At 55.8% G+C, this 24472-nt stretch overlaps 1 protein-coding gene across 1 annotated transcript; it reads left to right on the forward strand.

Moving 5' to 3' along the window:
- Positions 1-23375, forward strand: LOC310890951 (transforming growth factor beta-1-induced transcript 1 protein-like). Its single transcript, XM_083853270.1, has 10 exons — positions 1-48; positions 4822-4913; positions 6505-6554; positions 8483-8586; positions 9599-9677; positions 12000-12270; positions 17333-17428; positions 18953-19034; positions 19970-20118; positions 22180-23375. The coding sequence occupies exons 1-10, from the start codon at positions 36-38 to the stop codon at positions 22435-22437; spliced, it is 1194 nt and encodes a 397-aa protein (XP_083709396.1). The 5' UTR covers positions 1-35; the 3' UTR covers positions 22438-23375.
- The last annotated feature ends 1097 nt before the right edge of the window (positions 23376-24472 follow it).

The raw sequence follows: 24472 nt of genomic DNA on the forward strand, positions 1-24472 counted from the left end.
GGGGAGGGGCCGGGGGGGCCCCACCCGGAGCCACGATGGAGGAGCTGGGTAAGGGCCGGGCCGGCGGGGCCTATAGAGACCCTATAGGGACCCCACAGCGACCCCGTAGGGACCCCGTAGGGACCCCGTAGGGACCCCGTAGGGACCCCGTAGAGACCCCATAGGGACCCCATAGGGACCCCATAGGGACCCCATAGAGACCCCGTAGAGAACCTATAGGGACCCCGTAGGGACCCCATAGCGACCCCATAGGGACCCTATGGAGACCCTATAGCCGGCCCTATAGCCGACCCTATAACGACCCTATAGCCCTGACCCCATAGCCCAGCCCTATAGCTGCCCCTATAGCTGCCCCTATAGCTGCCCCTACAGCCGGCCCTATAGCCGACCCTATAGCCCCGACCCTATAGCCCAGCCCTATACCCATCCCTATACCCGTCCCTATAGCTGTCCCTATACCCACCCCTATAACCCTGTTCCTATAGCCCCGGCCCTATAGCCGACCCTATAGCTGCCCCTATAAACAACCCTATAGCCGACCCTATAGCCGACCCTATAGCCCCGAACCTATACCCATCCCTATAGCCATCCCTATAGCCAACCCTATAGCAGACCCTATAGCAACCCTATAGAGACCCCATAGAGACCCCATAGGGACCCCATAGAGACCCCATAGTGACCCCATAGCAACCCTACAGCGACCCTATAGAGACCCTATAGCTGGCCCTATAGCCGACCCTATAACGACCCTATAGCCCAGCCCTATACCCATCCCTATAGCTGTCCCTATACCTGGCCCTATAGCCCTGTTCCTATAGCCCCAGCCCTACAGCTGCCCCTATAGCTGCCCCTATAGCCAACCCTATAGTCGACTCTACAGCCGACCCTATAGCCAACGCTATAGTCCCAACCCTATAGCCCATCCCTATACCCATCCCTATATCCGTCCCTATAGTTGTCCCTATACCCGGCCCTATAGCCCTGTTCCTATAGCCCCAGCCCTATAGCTGCCCCTATATCCGTTCCTATAGCTGCCCCTATAGCCGGCCCTATAGCCCCGATCCTATAGCCAATCCCCATACCCATCCCTATAGCCGGCCCTATAGCGGACCCTATAGCCAACCCTATAACCCTGACCCTATAGCCCCAGCCCTATATCCCGTCCCTATAGCCCTGTCCCTATACCCCTCCCTATAGCTGCCCCTATAGCCACCCCTATAGCTGCCCCAATAGCCGGCTCTATAGCCGACCCTATAGCCCCGACCCTATACCCCATCCCTATACCCATCCCTATAGCCGACCCTATAGCTGACCCTATAGCTGACCCTATAGCTGACCCTATAGCTCCAACCCTATATCCCGTCCCTATAGACCTGTCCCTATACCCAGCCCTACAGCTGTCCCTATAGCCGACCCCATAGCCCCAACTCTATAGGCGACCCTGTAGTCGGCCTTATAGCTGACCCTATAGGTGACCCTATAGCCCTGACTCAGTATCCCGTTTCTTTACCAGTCCCTATACCCGTCCCTATAGCTGTCCCTATACCCAGCCCTATAGCCCCGACCCTATATCCAATCCCCATACCCATCCCTATACCCATCCCTATAGCCGGCCCTATAGCTGCCCCTATAGCCAACCCTAGCCGGACCTATAGCCCCGACCCTATATCCCATCCCTATAGGCAACCCTATAGCCAGCCCTATAGCCCCATCCCTATACCTATCCCTATACCTGGCCCTATAGCTGACCCTATATCCAGCCCTATACCCAGCCCTATAGCCCTGACCCTATACCCGCCCCTATAGCCAACCCTATACCCGGCCCTATAGCCAGCCCCATAGCCCCGTCCCTATATCCCATCCCTATACCCTACCCTATAGCCGTCCCTATATCCACCCCTATAGACCCGACCCTATAGCCCTGACCCTATACCTGTCCCTATACCTGTCCCTATAGCCCCATTCCTATATCTGTGCCTATAGCCCTGACCCTATACCCGTCCCTACAGCAGTCCCTATAGCCCCGGCCCTATAGCTCCGGCCCTATAGCCCTGACCCTATACCCATCCCTATATCTGAACCTATAGCCCCATCCCTATAACCCCAGCCCTATACCTGGCCCTATAGCCCTGACCCTATAACCCTGACCCTATAGCCCTGACCCTATAACCCTGACCCTATAGCTCTGACCCTATAGCCCCATCCATCTGTCCGTCCCTATAACCGACCCTATAGCCATCCTATAGCCGGCCCTATAGCCCAGCCCTATAGCCTCATCCCTATAGTCCTGACCCTATAGCCCTGACCCTATAGCCCTGACCCTATAACCCTGACCCTATAGCCCTGACCCTATAGCCCCCAACCCTACATCCTGTCCCTATACCCGTCCCTATAACACCGTCCCTATAGGCCTGACCCTACACCGGACCCTATAGCCCCGACCCTATAGCCCTGACACTATATATACCAGACCCCATAACCCCGTGACCCCATAACCCCATAACCCTTGACCCCATAACCCCTGACCCCATAACCCTGACCCTATAACCCCGTGACCCCATAACCTCATAACGCATGACCCCATAACCCCCTGCCCCTATAACCCCCAACCCCATAATCCCACAATCCCCTAACCCTATAACCCCTGACCCTATAACCCCATAACCCCAAACCCCATAATGCCATAACCCTGACCCCATAACCCCCTGACCCCATAACCCTGACCCCATAGCCCCATAACCCCAAAAACCTGTGACCCCATAAACCTGTGACCCCATAACCCTGTGACCCCATGACCCTGTGACCCCATAACCCCGTGACCCCACAACCCCATAACCCTGACCCTGTGACCCCATAACCCCTTGACCCCATAACCCTGACTCTATAACCCCCTCACCCCATAACCCCTGACCCCATACCCCCATAAACCTGACCCCATAACCCCTAACCCCAAACCCTCTGATCCCATAACCCCATAACCCCCAAACCCCATAACCCCATAACCCTGTGACCCCATAACCCCAAACCCCATAACCCCTGACCCTATAACCCCACGACCCCATAACCCCGTGACCCCATAACCCCATAAACCCCCGACCCCATAACCCCTGGCCCCAGAACCCTGACTCCATAACCCCAAACCCCATAACCCCTGACCCTATAACCCTGTGACCCCATAACCCCTTGACAATGACCCCCAACCCCTGACCCTATAACCCCTGACCCCATAACCCCATAACCCCCTGACCCCAATACCCCTGACCCTATAACCCCATAATCCTATAACCCCTTGACCCCATAACCCCATGACCCCATAACCCCATAACCCCCTGACCCCATAACCCCCTGACTCCGTAACCCTGACCCCATAACCCCACAACCCCTGACCCCATAACCCCGTAACCCCTGACCCCAAAAACCCTTGACCCCATAACCCCTGACCCTATAACCCCATGACCCCATAACCCCGTGACCCCATAACCCGCTGACCCCATAACCCTGACCCCATAACCCTGACCCCATAACCCCGTGACCCCATAACCCCATAGCCCCATAACCCCTGACCCCATAACCCTGACCCTATAACCCTGACTCCATATCCCCCTGACCCCATAACCCCCCAACCCCATAGCCCCTGACCCCATAACCCTGACCCCATAACCCCATAACCCCTGACCCTATAACCCCCTGACACTATAACCCCGTGACCCCACAACCCCATAACCCTGACCCCATAACCCCCTGACCCCATAACCCGTGACCCCATAACCCCATAACCCCTGACCCCATAACCCCCTGACCCCATAACCCTGACCCCATATCCCCCCGACCCCATAACCCCTGACCCCATAACCCTGACCCTATAACCCCATAACCCTGACCCCACAACCCCATAACCCCATAACCCCTGACCCTATAACCCCCTGACCCCATAAACCCTGACCCCATAACCCTGACCCTATAACCCCATAACCCCATAATCCCGTGACCCCATAACCCCTGACCCTATAACCCCGACCCCATAACCCTGACCCTATAGCCCCATAACCCCATAAGCCCTGACCCCATAACCCTGACCCCATAATCCCGTGACCCCATAACCCCATGACCCCATAACCCCTGACCCTATAACCCCCTGACCCCATAACCCCTGACCCCATAACCCCTGACCCTATAACCCCCTGACCCCATAACTCCTGACCCCATAACCCCATAACCCCATAAACCCATGACCCCATAACCCCCTGACCCTATAACCACTTCACCCCATAACCCCTGACCCTAAAACCCCATAACCCCATAACCCCTGACCCTATAACCCCGTGACCCCATAACCCCCTGACCCGAATACCTCTGACCCTATAACCCCATAACCCCCTGACCCCATAACCCGCTGACCCTATAACCCCGACCCCATAACCCCTGACCCCATAACCCCTGACCCCGTAACCCTGACCCTATAACCCCATAACCCTATAACCCCCTGACCACATAACCCCTGGCCCCATAACCCTAACCCTATAACCCCCTCATCCCGTAACCCCTGACCCCATAACCCAATAACCCCTGACCCCATAACCCTGACCCTATAACCCCCTGACCCCATAACCCTGACCCCATAACACCTGACCCTATAACCCCTTCACCCCATAACCCCTGACCCTAAAACCCCATAACCCTATAACCCCATAACCCCCGACCCCTTAACCCTGACCCTAAAACCCCATAACCCCATAACCCCTGACCCTATAACCCCCTGACCCCATAACCCCATAACCCCTGACCCCATAACCCCGTGACCCCATAACCCCGCCCCCGCAGACGCCCTATTGGCTGACCTCGAGGTCACGACCTCTCACCTCGCCCGGCGGCCCCGCCCCCCCGCCGACCCCCCCCCGACCCCATACGGCCCGGTGAGATTTGGGGTCGTTTATGGGATTTAGGGGATTTTGGGGTCATTTGGGGCCTTTTGGGGTCTTTTGGGGTCTTTTGGGGTCAAGGGGGGTCGGGGGGCTTTGGGGCCGGGGGGGGCATTGGGGACATTTGGGGGCATTTGGGGTTTTTGGGGTATTTGGGGTCGTTTGGGGTATTTGGGGTCGTTTAGGATTTAGGGGATTTTGGGGTCTTTTGGGGTCTTTTGGGGTCATTTGGGGTCTTTTGGGGTCTTTTGGGGTCAAGGGGGGTCGTGGGGCTTTGGGGATTTAGGGGGCGTTGGGGACATTTGGGGGCATTTGGGGTCGTCTGGGGTATTTGGGGTCGTTTGGGGTATTTGGAGTCATTTGGGGTTTTTGGGGTCGTTTAGGATTTAGGGGATTTTGGGGTCTTTTGGGGTCTTTTGGGGTCATTTGGGGTCTTTTGGGGTCTTTTGGGGTCAAGGGGGGTCAGGGGGTTTTGGGTTCGGGGGGGGCATTGGGGACATTTGGGGGCATTTGGGGTTTTTGGGGTATTTGGGGTTGTTTGGGGTTTTTGGGGTCGTTTGGGGAATTTGGGGTCGTTTAGGATTTAGGGGATTTTGGGGCCTTTTGGGGTCTTTTGGGGTCTTTTGGGGTCAAGGGGGGTCGGGGGACTTTGGGGCCGGGGGGACGTTGTGGACATTTGGGGGCGTTTGGGGTTTTTGGGGTATTTGGGGTCATTTGGGGTCGTTTAGGATTTGGGGGATTTTGGGGTCATTTGGGGCCTTTTGGGGTCTTTTGGGGTCTTTTGGGGGCTTTTGGGGTCTTTTGGGGTCAAGAGGTGTTGGGGGGCTTTGGGGATTTAGGGGGCATTGGGGACATTTGGGGGCATTTGGGGTTTTGGGGGTATTTGGGGTCATTTGGGGTATTTGGGGTCGTTTGGGGTATTTGGGGTCATTTGGGGTTTTTGGGGTCGTTTAGGATTTAGGGGATTTGGGGGTCATTTGGGGCCTTTTGGGGTCTTTTGGGGTCTTTTGGGGTCAAGGGGGGTCGGGGGGCTTTGGGGCCGGGGGGGGCGTCGGGGACATTTGGGGGCATTTGGGGTTTTTGCGGTATTTGGGGTCATTTGGGGTATTTGGGGTCATTTGGGGTATTTGGGGTCGTTTAGGATTTAGGGGATTTTGGGGTCATTTGGGGCCTTTTGGGGTCTTTTGGGGTCAAGGGGGGTAGGGGGACTTTGGGGCCGGGGGGGCGTTTGGGGTTTTTGGGGTATTTGGGGTCGTTTGGGGTATTTGGGGTCGTTTGGGATATTTGGGGTCGTTTGGGATTTAGGGGATTTTGGGGTCATTTGGGGTATTTGGGGTCATTTCGGATTTAGGGGATTTTGGGGTCATTTGGGGTCATTTGGGGTCATTTGGGGTATTTGGGGTCATTTGGGGTATTTGGGGTCATTTAGGATTTAGGGGATTTTGGGGACATTTAGGGACATTTGGGGTATTTGGGGTCATTTTGTATTTAGGGGATTTTTGGGGTCATTTGGGACGTTTTTGGGGCCGGGGGGGGGGGGGGGAGGGGGGCGCCGTTAACCCTTTTTGTGCCGCCCCCCCCGCAGCCCCCGAGCTCGCCCCCGTCTGTGGGGTCGGAGAGGGACCAAGCGTACAGGTATGGGGTCGGGTTATGGGGTCACGGGGTTATGGGGTCGGGGGGTTATGGGGTCGGGGGGTTATGGGGTCGGGGGGTTATGGGGTCGGGGGGTTACGGGGTCAGGGGGTTATGGGGTCGGGGGGTTACGGGGTCAGGGGGTTATGGGGTCAGGGGGTTAGGGGGTCGGGGGGTTATGGGGTCACGGGGTTATGGGGTCACGGGGTTATGGGGTCGGGTTATGGGGTCGGGGGGTTATGGGGTCGGGGGTTATGGGGTCGGGGGGATATGGGGTCGGGGGGTTATGGGGTCGGGGGTTATGGGGTCGGGGGGATATGGGGTCGGGGGGTTATGGGGTCGGGTTATGGGGTCGGGGGGATATGGGGTCAGGGGGATATGGGGTCGGGGGGTTATGGGGTCGGGGGTTATGGGGTCGGGGGGATATGGGGTCGGGGGGTTATGGGGTCGGGGTTTATGGGGTCGGGGGGATATGGGGTCAGGGGGATATGGGGTCGGGGGGTTATGGGGTCAGGGGTTATGGGGTCGGGTTATGGGGTCGGGGGGATATGGGGTCAGGGGGATATGGGGTCGGGGGGTTATGGGGTCAGGGGTTATGGGGTCGGGTTATGGGGTCGGGTTATGGGTTTGGGGGGATATGGGGTCAGGGGGATATGGGGTTATAGGATTTTGGGGCTTTTGGAGTTATAGGGTTTGGGGGGTTATGGGGAGATGGGGTTATGGGGTTAAAGGGTGACATGGAGACATGGGTATATGGGATTATGGGGTTTTGGGGGTGATGGGGTTATAGGGTTTTGGGATTTATGGGGTTATGAGGATATAGGGACATGGGGTTATGGGGTTATAGGGTTTGGGGGTTTATGGGGCTATGGGGTTATGGGGACATGGGGTTGTGGGATTATGGGGATATGGGGACAGGAGGTTATGGGGTTTTGGGGTTATGGGGTTATGGAGTTATAGGGTTTTGGATATTATGGGGTTATGGGGACATGGGGTTACGGGGTTTTGGGGTTTGGGGACATGGGGACAGGGTGTTATGGGGTTTGGGGATTAGGGGGACATGGGGTTATAGGGTTATAGGGTTTGGGAGGTTATGGGGTTACGGGGACAGGGGGTTATGGGGTTTTGGGGTTATGGGGACTGGGGCTATGGGCTTATGGGGTTATGGGGACATGGGGTTACGAGGTTATGGGGACATGGGGTTATGGAGTTATAGGGTTTTGGGCATTATGTGGTTATGGGGACATGGGGTCAGGGGGTTTTGGGGTTATGGGGACATGGGGCTATGGGGTTATGGGGTTATAGGTTTTGGGGGGTTATGGGGTTATGGGGACAGGTGCTTATGGGGTTTTGGGGTTATGGGGGCTGGGGGCTATGGGGCTATGGGGTTATGGGGTTATGGGGACATGGGGTTTGGGGTTATGGGGTTATGGGGTTATGGGGTTATGGGGACAGGGGGTTTTGGGGTTATGGGGACATGGGGCTATGGGGTTATGGGGTTTGGGGGGTTATGGGGTTATGGTTTTTTTTAGGTTATGGAGTTATGGGGACATGGGGCTATGGGGTTTTGGGGACATGGGGACGTGGGTTTATAGGGTTTGGGGCATTATGGGGTTATGGAGACATGGGGTTATGGGGTTATGGGGTTTGGGGGGTTATGGGGCTATGGGGCTATGGGGTTATGGGGTTATGGTCTTATAGGGTTTTGGGCATTATGGGGTTATGGGGACATGGGGACATGGGGTTATGGGGTTATGGGGTTAAGGGGACATGGGGTTACGAGGTTATGGGGACATGGGGGTATGGGGTTATAGGGTTTTGGGCATTATGGGGTTATGGGGACATGGGGACATGGGGTTATGGGGTTATGGGGTTATGGGGTTTTGGGGCTATGGGGCTGTGGGGCTATGGGGTTATGGGGTCGCCCCCAGCGCCGTGCAGAAGCCCCTCGCCCCCTGCCCGCCCCCGTCCCCCGGCCTGGGGGAGCTGGACCGGCTGCTGCGGGACCTGAGCGCCACCCACAGCTGCATCGCAGGTACCCAAAATCCCCGGAATCCGCCCCAAAAACCCGCCCCGGAGACCCCATCAATGGCTTCGGCCGCCCCAAAACCCCCCCTGGATCCCGAAACCCCCCCAAATCACCCCAAATCCCAGCGAACTGACCCCCAAAATGTCCCGGTGAGCCCAAATCCCAAGTAATTGACCCCAAATCCCAAGACATTGACCCCAAATCCCAAGAAATTGACCCCAAATCCCAGCAAATTACCCCAAATCCCACCCCAAATCTCAATAAATCGCCCCAAAAATCGCCCCGGCGGACCCCAAATCCCCCCAAATCCCCCCCAAATCCCCCCCAAATCCCCCCAAATCTGCCCCACAGTCCCCTAAAAACCCAAAATCCCATTAATTCACCCCAAAAAAAATCACCCTGAGAACCCCTCTCCCAAATCTTTACGCACCGCAAATCTCCCTTATTCACCCCAAAACCCTGTTACTGACCCCAAAAACCCCTTTTTCACCCTAAATCCCCATCTTTCACCCCAAAACCCCATTTTTTGCCCCAAACCCGCTGTATTCAGCCCCAAATCCCATTATTGACCCCATATCCCCCTTATTGACCCCAAATCCCCCTTATTCACCCCAAAACCCCCTTATTCACCCCAAAACTCTCTTCTTGACCTCAATCCCTCTTATTTCACCCCAAAACTCCCTCCTTGACCCCAAACCCTCTTATTTCACCCCAAACCCTCCTTTTCACCCCCAAACCCTCCTTTATTGACCCCAAAACGCGTTTCCTCACCCCAAAACCCTACACTGACCCCAAATCCCCTTTTCTCACCCCAAAACCCTACATTGACCCCAAAACCCCCTTTCCTCACCCCAAAACCCTACATTGACCTCCAAACCCCAATTTTTCACCCCAAAACCCATTTTTTTCACCCCCAAACCCCTCTTTTTCACCCTAAAACCCCTCTTTTCACCCCAAATCCTCCTTCTTCACCCAAAATCCCTCTTTTTCACCCCAAAATCCTCTCCTGCCCCCCCAGACGAGCTCCTGGCCCAGGTGCCCCCCTCGGCGAGGACGGAGGCCGCGGATGAGGCCGAAGACGGGGACCCCCCCCCTCGGTGAGCGCCCCCAAATTTGGGCCTCCCCCGATCCCATAAACCCCAAATTTTGGGGGTTTCGCCCCAAAAAAGCACCCATTTTGGCTGTTTTCGCCCCAAAACCCCCTCAGCCTCCACAATCTGGGGCCTCAAATCCAACCACCACCATTTTGGCCCCCCCAAAAAAACCCAAACCCCAAAATTTTTAGGTTCCCCCCCCCCAAATGATACCCCGCCCCAAAACACCCTTAGAACCCCAAAACACACTAAAAACCCTAAAAGCTCTTATTTCACCCCAAAACCCCCTCGGCCTCCAATAAACGGGCCTCAAATCCAACCACCACCATTTTGGCCCCCATAAAAAAAGGCCGAAACCCCAAAATTTTGAGGTTCTGCCCCACAAAAAAAAATATATATATCCTGCCCCAAAACACCCTAAAAACCCCTTAAAAAAACTAAAAAAAAACCTAAAACCCCTAATTTCACCCCAAAACCCCCTCGGCCTCCAAAAAATGGGCCTCAGAACCAACCACCACCATTTTGTCCTCCAAAAAAAGCCCCAAACCCCCAAATTTTGAGGTCCTCCCCCACAAAAAGAAACCGTATCCTGCCCCAAAATACCCTAAAAAGCCCCTAAAAAACCAAAAAAAAACCCTAAACCCCTAATTTCACCCCAAAACCCCCTCAGCCTCCAAAAAAATGGGCCTCAGAACCAACCACCACCATTTTGTCCTCCAAAAAAAAGGCCAAAACCCCAAAATTTCGAGGTCCTCCCCCCAAAAAAAATTATATCCCGCCCCAAAACACCCTAAAAAACCCTAAAAAAAACTTTAAAAACCCTAAAACCCCTAATTTCACCCCAAAACCCCCTCAGCCTCCAAAAAACGGGCCTCAAATCCAACCACCACCATTTTGTCCTCCAAAAAAAAGGCCGAAACCCCAAAATTTTGAGGTCCTCCCCCCCCCCAAAAAATTATATCCTCCCCCAAAACATCCTAAAATGCCTTAAAAAAACTAAAAAAACCCTAAAACCCCTAATTTCACCCCAAAACCCCCTCAGCCTCCAATAAACGGGCCTCAAATCCAACCACCACCATTTCATCCTCCAAAAAAAAACCCCAAACCCCCAAATTTTGAGGTCCTCCCCCACAAAAAGAAACCGTATCCTGCCCCAGAACACCCTAAAACCTCAAAAAAAACCCTAAAACCCCTAATTTCACCCCAAAACCTCCTCGGCCTCCAAAAAACGGGCCTCAGAACCAACCACCACCATTTTGTCCTCCAAAAAAAAGGCCGAAACCCCGAAATTTCGAGGTCCTCCCCCACAAAAAAAATATATCCCGCCCCAAAACACCCTGAAAACCCCTTAAAAAATAAAAAAAAAAACTAAAACCCCTTATTTCACCCCAAAACCCCCTCAGCCTCAAAAAAATGGGCCTCAAATCCAACCACCACCATTTTGTCATCAAAAAAAAGCCAAAACCCCAAAATTTTAAGGTCCTCCCCCACCAAAAAAATTATATCCCGCCCCAAAACACCCTAAAAAACCCTTAAAAATATAAAAAAAAACTAAAACCCCTAATTTCACCCCAAAATCCCCTCAGCCTCCAAAAAATGGGCCTCAGAACCAACCACCACCATTTTGTCCTCCAAAAAAAAAAGCCCCAAACCCCAAAATTTTGAGGTCCTCCCCCACAAAAAAAACATATATATATCCCACCCCAAAACACCCCAAAAACCCCAAAACACCCTAAAAACCCTAAAACCTCTTATTTCACCCCAAAACCTCCTCGGCCTCCAAAAAACGAGCCTCAAATCCAACCACCACCATTTTGTCCTCCAAAAAAAAGCCCCAAACCCCAAAATTTCGAGGTCCTCCCCCCAAAAAATTGTATCCCTCCCCAAAACACCCTAAAAACCCCTTAAAAAAATAAAAAACCCCTAAAACCCCTAATTTCACCCAAAACCCCCTCGGCCTCCAAAAACGGGCCTCAAATCCAACCACCACCATTTTGTCCTCCAAAAAAAAGGCCGAAACCCCAAAATTTTGAGGTTCTGCCCCATAAAAAAAAAATATATATCCCACCCCAAAACACCCTAAAAACCCCAAAACACCCTAAAAACCCTAAAACCTCTTATTTCACCCCAAAACCTCCTCGGCCTCCAAAAAACGGGCCTCAAATCCAACCACCACCATTTTGTCCTCCAAGAAAAAAAGCCCCAAACCCCAAAATTTCGAGGTCCTCCCCCACCAAAAAAATTATATCCCGCCCCAAAACACCCTAAAAAACCCTAAAAAAAACCTTTAAAAACCCTAAAACCCCTAATTTCACCCCAAAACAGGCCTCCCCCCCCGGCCTCGGCCTCCACGGCCACCCAGGAGCTGGACAAGCTGATGGCCTCGCTCTCCGACTTCAACCTCCGCGGCCCCGTCGGCCCGGGGGGTTTTGGGGTCGCCCCCGTCCCGAAACCCCGCTCCGGGACCGTCCCCCCTCTTCCGACCCCGCAGCCCCCCCAAAAAAAGGGGGCGCCCCCCCCCGAGGGGAACCTCGACTCCATGCTGGTGCTGCTGCAGGAGGACCTCAAGCGCCAGGGGGTCCCCACGGAGGCCAAGGTGATTTTGGGGGAGTTTTGGGGTTTTTGGGCATTTTAGGGTTTTTTTTTTTAGGGGTGGTTTTTAGGGGATTGGGGTTTTAGGGGTTTTTATTTGGGGGGGGGTTGGGGTGGAGGTAAAGGGGGGGGGGGGAAAGGGGGTGGAAGGGGGGAGGCGGTCCCCAAAATGGGGTCACCCCAAATCCGGATTGCCCCAAAATGGGGTCGCTCCGAATCCGGAGCACCCCAAAATGGGGTCAACCCTAAAATGGGGTCGCCCCAAATCCAGATCACCCCAAAATGGGGTCACCCCGAATTTAGGAGTGACCCAAGATGGGGTCACCCCTAAAATGGAGTCACTCCGAATCCAGAGCGCCCCAAAATGGGGTCGCCCTGAATTTAGGAGTGCCCCAAAATGGGGTCGACCCTAAAATGGGGTCACTCTGAATCCAGATCACCCCAAAATGGGGTGACCCCGAATTTAGGAGTGCCCCGAAATGGGGTCGACCCTAAAATGGGGTCACTCTGAATCCAGATCACCCCAAAATGGGGTGACCCCGAATTTAGGAGTGCCCCTAAATGGGGTCGACCCTAAAATGGAGTCACTCCGAATCCGGAGCCCCAAAATGGGGTCGCTCCGAATTTAGGAGTGTCCCTAAATGGGGTTGACCCTAAAATGGAGTCACCCCAAATCCAGATTGCCCCAAAATGGGGTGAGCCTGAATTTAGGAGTGACCCAAAATGGGGTCGCCCCTAAAATGGAGTCACTCCGAATCCGGAGCGCCCCAAAATGGGGTCGCCCTGAATTTAGGAGTGCCCCTAAATGGGGTCGACCCTAAAATGGGGTCACCCCAAATCCAGAATGCCTCGAAATGGGGTAGCACCTAAAATGGAGTCACTCCGAATCCAGATTGCTCCAAAATGGGGTGACCCCGAATATAAGAGTGCCCCAAAATGGGGTCACCCCAAATCCAGAGTGCCCCAAAATGTGGTTGCCCCTAAAATGGAGTCGCTCCGAATTTAGGAGTGCCCCAAAACGGGGTCGCTCCGAATTTAGGAGTGCCCCAAAATGGGATCTACCCTAAAATGGAGTCACTCCGAATCCAGATCACTCCAAAATGGGGTCACCCCGAATTTAGGAGTGACCCAAAATGGGGTTGACCCTAAAATGGAGTCGCCCCAAATCCAGATTGCCCCAAATTGGGGTGAGCCTGAATTTAGGAGTGACCCAAAATGGGGTTGACCCTAAAATGGAGTCACTCCGAATCCGGAGCGCCCCAAAATGGGGTCGCCCTGAATTTAGGAGTGCCCCTAAATGGGGTTGACCCTAAAATGGAGTCACCCCAAATCCAGATTGCCCCAAAATGGGGTGAGCCTGAATTTAGGAGTGACCCAAAATGGGGTCGCCCCTAAAATGGAGTCACTCCGAATCCGGAGCGCCCCAAAATGGGGTCGCCCTGAATTTAGGAGTGCCCCTAAATGGGGTCGACCCTAAAATGGGGTCACCCCAAATCCAGAATGCCTCGAAATGGGGTAGCACCTAAAATGGAGTCACTCCGAATCCAGATTGCTCCAAAATGGGGTGACCCCGAATATAAGAGTGCCCCAAAATGGGGTCACCCCAAATCCAGAGTGCCCCAAAATGTGGTTGCCCCTAAAATGGAGTCGCTCCGAATTTAGGAGTGCCCCAAAACGGGGTCGCTCCGAATTTAGGAGTGCCCCAAAATGGGATCTACCCTAAAATGGAGTCACTCCGAATCCAGATCACTCCAAAATGGGGTCACCCCGAATTTAGGAGTGACCCAAAATGGGGTTGACCCTAAAATGGAGTCGCCCCAAATCCAGATTGCCCCAAATTGGGGTGAGCCTGAATTTAGGAGTGACCCAAAATGGGGTTGACCCTAAAATGGAGTCACTCCGAATCCGGAGCGCCCCAAAATGGGGTCGCCCTGAATTTAGGAGTGCCCCTAAATGGGGTTGACCCTAAAATGGAGTCACCCCAAATCCAGATTGCCCCAAAATGGGGTGAGCCTGAATTTAGGAGTGACCCAAAATGGGGTCGCCCCTAAAATGGAGTCACTCCGAATCCGGAGCGCCCCAAAATGGGGTCGCCCTGAATTTAGGAGTGCCCCTAAATGGGGTCGACCCTAAAATGGGGTCACCCCAAATCCAGAATGCCTCGAAATGGGGTAGCACCTAAAATGGAGTCACTCCGAATCCAGATTGCTCCAAAATGGGGTGACCCCGAATATAAGAGTGCCCCAAAATGGGGTCACCCCAAATCCAGAGTGCCCCAAAATGTGGTTGCCCCTAAAATGGAGTCGCTCCGAATTTAGGAGTGCCCCAAAACGGGGTCGCTCCGAATTTAGGAGTGCCCCAAAATGGGATCTACCCTAAAATGGAGTCACTCCGAATCCAGATCACCCCAAAATGGGGTCACCCCGAATTTAGGAGTGACCCAAAATGGGGTCAACCCTAAAATGGGGTCACTCCGAATCCAGATCACCCCAAAATGGGGTCACCCCTAAAATCGGGTCGCCCCAAATCCAGATCACCCCAAAACACGGTGACCCCGAATTTAGGAGTGCCCCAAAATGGGGTCGACCCTAAAATGGGGTCACTCTGAATCCGGATCACCCCAAAATGGGGTGACCCCGCATTTAAGAGGGAACTGAAATGGGGTCAACCCTAAAATGGAGTCACTCCAAATCCAGAGCGCCCCAAAATGGGGTCGCCCTGAATTTAGGAGTGACCCAAAATGGGGTCCACTCTAAAATGGAGTCACTCCGAATCCAGATCACCCCAAAATGGGGTGACCCCGAATTTAAGAATGCCTCCAAAATGGGGTCGCCCCTAAAATCGGGTCACCCCAAATCCGGATCATCCCAAAATGGGGTCGCCCCCAGTTGGGAGAAGCCCCAAAATGGGGGTGACCCCAAATTTAGGAGTCACCCCAAATCTGGATTGCCCCAGAATGGGGTGACCCCGAATTTAGGAGTGACCCAAAACAGGGTCACCCCTAAAATGGGGTCACTCCGAATGCAGATCACCCCAAAATGCGGTCGCCCTAAATTTAGGAGTGCCCCAAAATGGGGTCGACCCTAAAATGGAGTCACTCCGAATGCAGATCACCCCAAAATGCGGTCGCCCTAAATTTAGGAGTGCCCCAAAATTGGGTCGACCCTAAAATGGAGTCACTCCGAATCCAGATCACCCCAAAATGGGGTGACCCCGAATTTAAGAATGCCTCCAAAATGGGGTCACCCCAAATCCAGAATGCCCAGAAATGGGGTCGCCCCTAAAATGGGGTCACTCCGAATCCGGAGCGCCCCAAAATGGGGTCACCCCTAAAATGGGGTCACTCCGAATCCAGATCACCCCAAAATGGGGTCACCCTGAATTTAGGAGTGACCCAAAATGGGGTCAACCCTAAAATGGGGTCACTCCGAATCCAGATCACCCCAAAATGGGGTCACCCCTAAAATGGGGTTGCCCCAAATCGAGATCACCCCAAAACACGGTGACCCCGAATTTAGTAGTGCCCCAAATTGGGGTCGACCCTAAAATGGGGTCACTCTGAATCCGGATCACCCCAAAATGGGGTGACCCTGAATTTAAGAGGGAACTGAAATGGGGTCGCCCCTAAAATGGAGTCACTCTGAATCCGGAGCGCCCCAAAATGGGGTCGCCCTGAATTTAGCAGTTACCCAAAATGGGGTCGACTCTAAAATGGAGTCACTCCGAATCCGGAGCGCCCCAAAATGGGGTCGCCCCTAAAATGGGGTCGCCCCAAATCCAGATCACCCCAAAATGGGGTGAGCCTGAATTTAGGAGTGCCCCAAAATGGGGTCAACCCTAAAATGAAGTCACTCTGAATCCGGAGCGCCCCAAAATGGGGTCACCCCTAAAATGGGGTCACTCTGAATCCAGATCACCCCAAAATGGGGTGAGCCCGAATTTAGGAGTGACCCAAAATGGGGTCGACCCTAAAATGGAGCTACTCCGAATCCGGATCACCCCAAAATGGGGTGACCCCGAATTTAAGAGGGAACTGAAATGGGGTCAACCCTAAAAGGGAGTCACTCCGAATCCAGACTGCCCCAAAATGAGGTCACCCCAAATCCGGATTCCCCCCAAAATGGGCTCACCCCTAAAAAGGGGTCACCCCAAATCCAGATTTCCCCCAAAACGGGGTCACCTCAAATCCGGATTCACCCCAAATGGGATCACCCCAAATCCGTGCACCCCAAAACCAGGAGACACCCGCCCCCAAAATCCCTCAATATCACCCCAAAATCTTCAGGGGGTTCCCCCCCCGACACTTTTGGGGTCCCCACCACCGCTTTTGTGGTATTTTGCCCCAAAATAAACTTTTGGGGTCCCCACCACCACTTCTGGGCTTTTTTGCCCCAAAATAAACTTTTGGGGTCCCCGCCACCTCTTTTGTTTTTTTCTGCCCCAAAATCAACTTTTGGGGTCCCCGCCACCGCTTTTGGTGTTTTTTGCCCCAAAATAGACTTTGGTGGTCCCCGCCAACTGTTTTGGGGTGTTTTGCCCCAAAATAAACTTTTGGGGTCCCCACCACCGCTTTTGGGTTGTTTTACCCAAAAATTAACTTTTGGGGTCCCCACCTTTACTTTTGGGCTTTTTTTTGCCCCAAAATAAACTTTTGGGGTCCCCGCCACCACTTTTGGATTTTTTTGCCCCAAAATAAACTTTTGGGGTCCCTGCTACCACTTTTAGGATGTTTTGCCCCAAAATCAACTTTTGGGGTCCCCGCCACCTCTTTTGGTGTTTTTTGCCCCAAAATTAACTTTTAGGGTCCCCACCACCACTTTTGGGTTTCTTTGCCCCAAAATAAACTTTTGGGGTCCCCGCCCTTACTTTTGGGCTTGTTTTGCCCCAAAATTAACTTTTGGGGTCCCCGCCACCACTTTTGGGTTGTTTTGCCCCAAAATAAACTTTTGGTGTCTCCACCACCGCTTTGGGGGTTTTTTACCCCAAAATAAACTTTTGGGGTCCCCGCCACCGCTTTTGGGGTTTTTGACCCCAAAATTAACTTTTGGGGTCTCCCCCCCCCCCAGGTGACCCCCCCGGGCCCCCCCTGGCTCTCGGGGTGCTCCCGCTGCGGCCCCCCCGGCGCCCCCACCTGCGCCCGCTGCGGGCAGCCCGTGCTGCATGTGAGTATGGGGGCTATAGGGGCTATAGGGGATATGTGCGGTATGGGGGGGCTATAGGGGACAAGGGGGGGGTATAGGGGGTATGGGGGGTGTAGGGGGGCATGGGGGATATAGGGGATATGGGGGTTATGGGGGTACGGGGGGCAAGGGGGGGCTATGGGGTCTATAGGGGGCTATAGGGGGTATGGGGGCTATAGGGGCTGTAGGGGGTATGGAGGATATAGGGGGTGTGGGGAGTATGGGGGGCAAGGGGGTGCGTAGGGGGTATGGGGTCTATAGGGGGTGGGGGGGGCTATAGGGGGCTATAGGGGGTATGGGGGGGGTATGGGGGCTATAGGGGCTATGGGGTGTATAGGGTCTACAGGGGGTCTATAGGGGTATGTAGGGGCTATAGGGGTCTATAGGGGTATGTAGGGTCTATAGGGGTGTACAGGGTCTACAGGGGGTCTATAGGGTCTATACGAGTATACAGGGTCTACAGGGGGGTCTATAAGGGTATATAGGGCCATATAGGGTCTATAGGGGTATATAGGGTCGGGGGGGGTGTCTATAGGGTCTATGGGGTATATAGGGGCTATAGGGGTCCACAGGGGTTTATAGGGTCCATAGGGGCTATAGGGGTCCATAGGGCTTTATAGGGTCCATAGGGTATATAGGGTCGGGGGGGGGGGGTGTCTATAGGGGTATATAGGGGCATATAGGGTCTATAGGGGTATATAGGGTCTATGGGGGAGGGGGGGTGTCTATAGAGTCTGTAGGGGTATATATGGGCTGTAGGGGTCCACAGGGGTTTATAGGGTCCATAGGGGCTATAGAGGTCCACAGGGGTTTGTAGGGTCTGTAGGGTTATATAGGGTCTACAGGGGGGTCCATAGGGGTTTATAGGGTCTATAGGGGTATATAGGGTTTTCCGGGGGGGTGGGTGTCTATAGGGTTTATAGGGGTATATAGGGGCTATAGGGGTCCATAGGGGTTTATAGGGTCTGTAGGGTTATATAGGGTCTACAGGGGGGGGTCTATAGGGATATATAGGGGCATATAGGGCTATAGGGGTATATAGGGTCTATGGGGGGTGTCTACAGGGTCTATAGGGGTATATACGGGTTGTAGGGGTCCATAGGAGTTTATAGGGTCCACAGGGGCTATAGGGGTCCACAGGGTTTTATAGGGTCCATAGGGGCTATAGGGGTCCATAGGGCTTTATAGGGTCTATAGGGTCTACAGGGGGGGTCTATAGGGATGTATAGGGGCATATAGGGCTATAGGGGTATATAGGGTCTATGGGGGGGTTGTCTATAGGGGTATATAGGGGCTATAGGGGTCCATAGGAGTTTATAGGGTCCACAGGGGCTATAGGGGTCCACAGGGTTTTATAGGGTCCATAGGGGCTTATAGGGTCCATAGGGGCTTATAGGGTCCATAGGGGTTTATAGGGTCTATAGGGGTCTATAGGGGTCTATGGGGGGTCTATGGGGTCTATAGGGGCGGCAGCGAGCCCCCCCCCCCCCCATATGTCCCCCCCAGCAAATGGTGACGGCGCTGGACAAGACCTGGCACCCCGAGCACTTCTGCTGCACCCACTGCGGGCAGCCCTTCGGCGACGAGGGTGGGTGGCACCCCGGGGACCCGGTGGCACCCCCTGGGACCCGGTGACACCCCCCGGGACCCGGTGACACCTCGGGGACCCGGTGACACCCTGGGGACCCAGTGGCACCCCTGGGACCCGGTGGCACCCCCCAGGGACCCGGTGGCACCCCCGGGGACCCGGTGACACCCCCCAGGGACCCGGTGACACCCCCTGGGACCTGGTGACACCCCCGGGACCCGGTGGCACCCCCGGGACCCGGTGGCACCTCGGGGACCTGGTGACACCCCCGGGGACCCGGTGGCACCCCCCAGGGACCCGGTGGCACCCCCGGGGACCCCCCCCCCCTCCCCCCATGTCCCCCTCCCCCTTCCGGTGTCCCCTTGTCGCGCCGGGTCCCCGTGGCGGGGCCTCTGCTTCCCCCCCCCCCCCCCCGATGTCCCCGATGTCCCCAGTGACGTCATCGATGTCCCTAATGATGTCACCGACGTCCTTGGTGACATCACCCATGTCCCGATTCCCGTCCCCAATGTCCCCAGTGATGTCCCCAATGCCCCCAGTGACGCCCCCAATGCCCCCGTTGATGCCCCCAAAGCCCCCATTGACGCCCCCAAAGCTGCCGTTGACGTCCCCAATGCCCCCGGGGATGTCCCCAGCGCCCCCGGGGATGTCTCCGACGTCCCCAGTGACATCCCCAACGCCCCTATTGACGCCCCCAACGCCCCCGTTGACGTCCCCAGTGACCCCAACACCCCCAGAGGACGTCCCCAACGCCCCCACTGACGCCCCCAACGCCCCCATTGACGTCCCCAACGCCCCCATTGACGCCCCCAACACCCCCATTGACACCCCCAGTGACCCCCAATGCCCCCATTGATGCCCCCAACGCCCCCGTTGACGTCCCCAGTGACCCCGAGGCCCTCGGTGACGTCCCCGATGTCCCCCCCCCCCGGCAGGCTTCCTGGAGAAGGACGGGCAGCCCTACTGCCGCCGGGACTTCGCCGAGCTCTTCTCCAGCCGCTGCCAGGGCTGCGGGCGGCCGATCCTGGAGGGCTACATCGCTGCCCTCCAGGGACTCTGGCACCCCGAGTGCTTCGTCTGCCGGGTGAGACCCCCCCGCCACCCCCCGCCACCCCCCTGTCACCCCCCCCGTCACCCCCCCGTCACCCCCTGTCACCCCCCCCCCGCCCTGGCCGCCCTCCGGGAGGTTGTGGGGCTGTAGGCCCCGCCATTGAGGTTCTCCTGGTGGGGTCCCCGTTCGGCGCCCCCATGGGTGCTCCGCAGCCCGCGTCCCCAAAGGCCGCTGGCCACCGGCGTCCCCGTGTCCTTGATGTCCCTGCGTCCTTGTCCCCGCGTCCTTGTCCCCGTGTCCTCGCCGTCCCCATAACCTGGATGCCCCCATATCTTCGATGTCCCCATGTCCTCGATGTCCCCATATCTTCGATGTCCCCGTGTCCTCGGTGTCCCCGTGTCCTCGATGTCCCCGTGTCCTTGATGTCCCCGTGTCCTTGTCCCCATATCCTCGATGTCCCCAAATCCTTGACGTCCCCAAATCCTTGATGTCCCCACCCCCTAAATGTCCCCATATCCTTGACATCCCCGTATCCTCGATGTCCCCAAATCCGCCATGTCCCCACGTTCCTTGGCCATCGATGTCCCCATATCCTCGATGTCCCCATCCCCTTGATGTCCCCATATCCTCAGTGTCCCCATATCCTCGATGTCCCCAACCCTTTAATGTGCCCATGCCCTTAATGTCCCCATATCCTCAATGTCCCCAAATCCTCAATGTCCCCAACACCCTTAAAGTCCCCATATCCTCAATGTCCCCAACCCTTTAAGGTCCCCGTACTCTTAATGTCCCCATATCCTCAGAGTCCCCATGCCCTTGATGTCCCCATATCCTCAATGTCCCCAACCCCTTAATGTCCCCATATCCTTAATGTCAATGTCCCCAAATTCTCGATGTCCCCAACCTCTTAACGTCCCCAACGCCCTTAACGTCCCCATATCCCCAATGTCCCCATAACCTCGATGTCCCCATGCCCTTAATGTCCCCATACCCTCAATGTCCCCAACCCTTTAATGTCCCTCTACTCTTAATGTCCCCATATCCTCAATGTCCCCAAATCCTCGATGTCCCCAAATCCTCAGTGGCCCCATATCCTCAATGTCCCCAACCCTTTAAGGTCCCCATACTCTTAATGTCCCCATATCCTCAGTGTCCCCATGCCCTTAATGTCCCCAAATCCTCCATGTCCCCAAATCCTCCACGTCCCCACGTTTCTCAGCCATCGATGTCCCCATATCCTCAATGTCCCCAGCGCCCTTAACGTCCCCATATCCCCAATATCCCCAAATCCTCCATGTCCCCAACCCTTTAATGTCCCCATGCCCTTAATGTCCTCAAATCCTCCACGTCCCCACGTTCCTTGGCCATCGATGTCCCCATATCCCCAATGTCCCCATGCCCTTAATGTCCCCATATCCTCCATGTCCCCGTATCCTTGATGTCCCCATGTCCTTGACTTCCCCATATCCTTAATGTCAATGTCCCCAAATCCTCGATGTCCCCAACCCCTTAATGTCCCCAATGCCCTTAACATCCCTATATCCCCAATATCCCCATAACCTCGATGTCCCCATCCCCTTGATGTCCCCATATCCTCAGTGTCCCCATATCCTCGATGTCCCCAACCCCTCAATGTCCCCAACGCCCTTAACGTCCCCATATCCCCAATGTCCCCATATCCTCGATGTCCCCATAACCTCCACATCCCCATATCCTCAGTGTCCCCAAATCCTCGTTGTCCCCAACCCCTTAACATCCCCAACGCCCTTAACGTCCCCATATCCCCAACGTCCCCATAACCTCCATGTCCCCATATCCTCAATGTCCCCATGCCCTTAATGTCCCCATATCCTCAGTGTCCCCATATCCTCGAGGTCCCCAACCCTTTAATGTCCCCAACACCCTTAACGTCCCCATATCCTCCATGTCCCCATATCCCCGACGTCCCCATAACCCCCACGTCCCCATATCCCCAGTATCCCCATAACCTCCACGTCCCCATCCCCTCCCCGCCCCCCCATTCCTCGTCCGCCGACGTCCCCGTCCCCATAACCCCAACCCCCCTACCCCTCCACCCCGCGGGGCTGGCAGTAGTCCCCTCCTGCGGTGGCCAGCGGCGGAGGCAGAAGGCGCAGACGAAACTGCGAGCGCCACTTCCACGCCCGCCGGGGCTCCCTGTGCCGGGGCTGCGGCGAGCCCATCGCCGGCCGCTGCGTCACCGCCATGGCCCAGCGCTTCCACCCCGAGCACTTCGTCTGCGCCTTCTGCCTCCGCCCGCTGGCCAAGGGCACCTTCCAGGAGCAGGAGGGGAAGCCCTACTGCCAGCCCTGCTTCCACCGCCTCTTCGGGTGAGGGGGGTTCCCCCCCCCGAAAAAATCCGTGGGGCGCCCCATAGAGATCCCGTAGATACCCCGAAACCATCAGGAGAACGTCCCATGGGGGTCCCGTTGGATGTTCTCTGTGATGGACGTGGTCTTGAAGGCATCTCACGGGGCTTGGGGACCTCAAGAATGGAGATCTGGCATCAGTGGGGTGCTCTGCGGTGTGGGGCGCCCCATAAATATCCCAAGGACACCCCAAAACCTCCATACGACCCCCAAAACCACCCCAAGGCCACCCCATGGAGGTCCCCTTGGATGTTCTCCACGATGGACGTGGTCTTCAACGTGCCTTCCGTTGACCGTTGCCTTCACTTATGGGGTTCTGGGATCAATGGGGCAGCCCCACATCTATGGGGCTGCCCCATAGAGACCCCATGGACACCCCAAAACCACCACGTGACCCCCAAAACCACCCCATGGGGGTCCCCTTGGACGTTCTCCACGATGGACGTGGTCTTCAACGTGCCTTCCGTTGACCGTTGCCATCACCCATGGGGCTCTGGGATCAATGGGGCGCCCCACATCTATGGGGCTGCCCCATAGATGCCCCATGGACACCCCAAAACCACCACGTGACCCTGAAAACCACCCCAAGACCACCCCGTGGAGGTCCCCTTGGATGTTCTCCATGATGGACGTGGTCTTCAAAGTGCCTTCCGTTGACCATTGCCTTCACGTATGGGGTTCTACCATCAGTGGGGCGCCCCACATCTATGGGGCTGCCCCATAGAGACCCCATGGACACCCCAAAAGCCCCCCGTGGGGTCCCAGTTCCTCCCAGTTTGGCGAGGAACTGGGAGGAACTGGGGGGGGAGGAGCCTCCGTGGGGCGCGCTCGCTCTTTGCTTGCAGAAGCCAAAGCCAAAGCTGGGGAGCTGGGGGGCGGCTGGGGGGGGAATCTATGGGGCAGGATCTATGGGGCGGGATCTATGGGGCTGGGGGGATCTATGGGGTTGCGGGGGATCTATGGGGCAGGGGGGATCTATGGGGCAGGATCTATGGGGCAGGGGAGGGATCTATGGGGCGGTTGTGGGATCCATGGGGCAGTTTGGGGAGAATCTATGGGGTGGGGGGGATCTATGGGGCAGGATCTATGGGGCTGGGGGGATCTATGGGGCAGGATCTATGGGGCAGGAGGGGGATCTATGGGGCAGGGGGGGATCTATGGGGCAGGATCTATGGGGTTGGGGGGATCTGTGGGGCAGGGGGAGATCTATGGGGCAGGATCGATGGGGCAGGGGGAGATCTATGGGGCCGGGGGGGAGCTATGGGGCAGGAGGGGATCTATGGGGCAGGATCTATGGGGCGGGGGGGCTCTATGGGGCAGGATCTATGGGGGGGATCTATGGGGCAGGATCTATGGGGCAGGATCTATGGGGCGGGGGGGATCTATGGGGCAGGGCACAGGGCACCGGGCACACGCGGCCGCGCACGGACAATAAACACCGGCAGCACAACCGCAGCGTGTGGGGCGCCGTTTTGGGGCAATTTCACCCGATTTTGGGGGCGACCTCGGCCGTCTGGGGCCGATTCCCTTCCTTTTGGGGCCACTTCTCCCAGTTTTGGGGCGATTTCTCCCTGTTTTGGGGCGATTTCTCCCATTTTTGGGGCAATTTCTCCCAGTTTTGGGGCCACATCTTCCGGTTTTGGGGCCACATCTCCCAGTTTTGGGGCCACTTCTCCCTGTTTTGGGGTGATTTCTCCCTGTTTTGGGGCAATTTCTCCCAGTTTTGCGGCCATTTCTCCCAGTTTTGGGGCAATTTCTCCCAGTTTTGGGGCCACTTTTCCCAGTTTTGGGGCCGTTTCTCCCAGTTTTGGGGCCACATCTTCCGGTTTTGGGGCGATTTCTCCCAGTTTTGGGGCGATTTCTCCCAATTTTGGGGCCATTTATCCCAGTTTTGGGGCCACATCTCCCAGTTTTGGGGCCAATTCTCCCAGCTTTGGGGCCACATCTTCCGGTTTTGGGGTGATTTCTCCCAGTTTTGGGGACGTTTCTCCCAGTTTTGG

The sequence above is a fragment of the Anser anser genome, assembly GCF_964211835.1.
Source record: "Anser anser genome assembly, contig: HAP1_SCAFFOLD_577, whole genome shotgun sequence".
NCBI lineage: Eukaryota > Metazoa > Chordata > Aves > Anseriformes > Anatidae > Anser > Anser anser.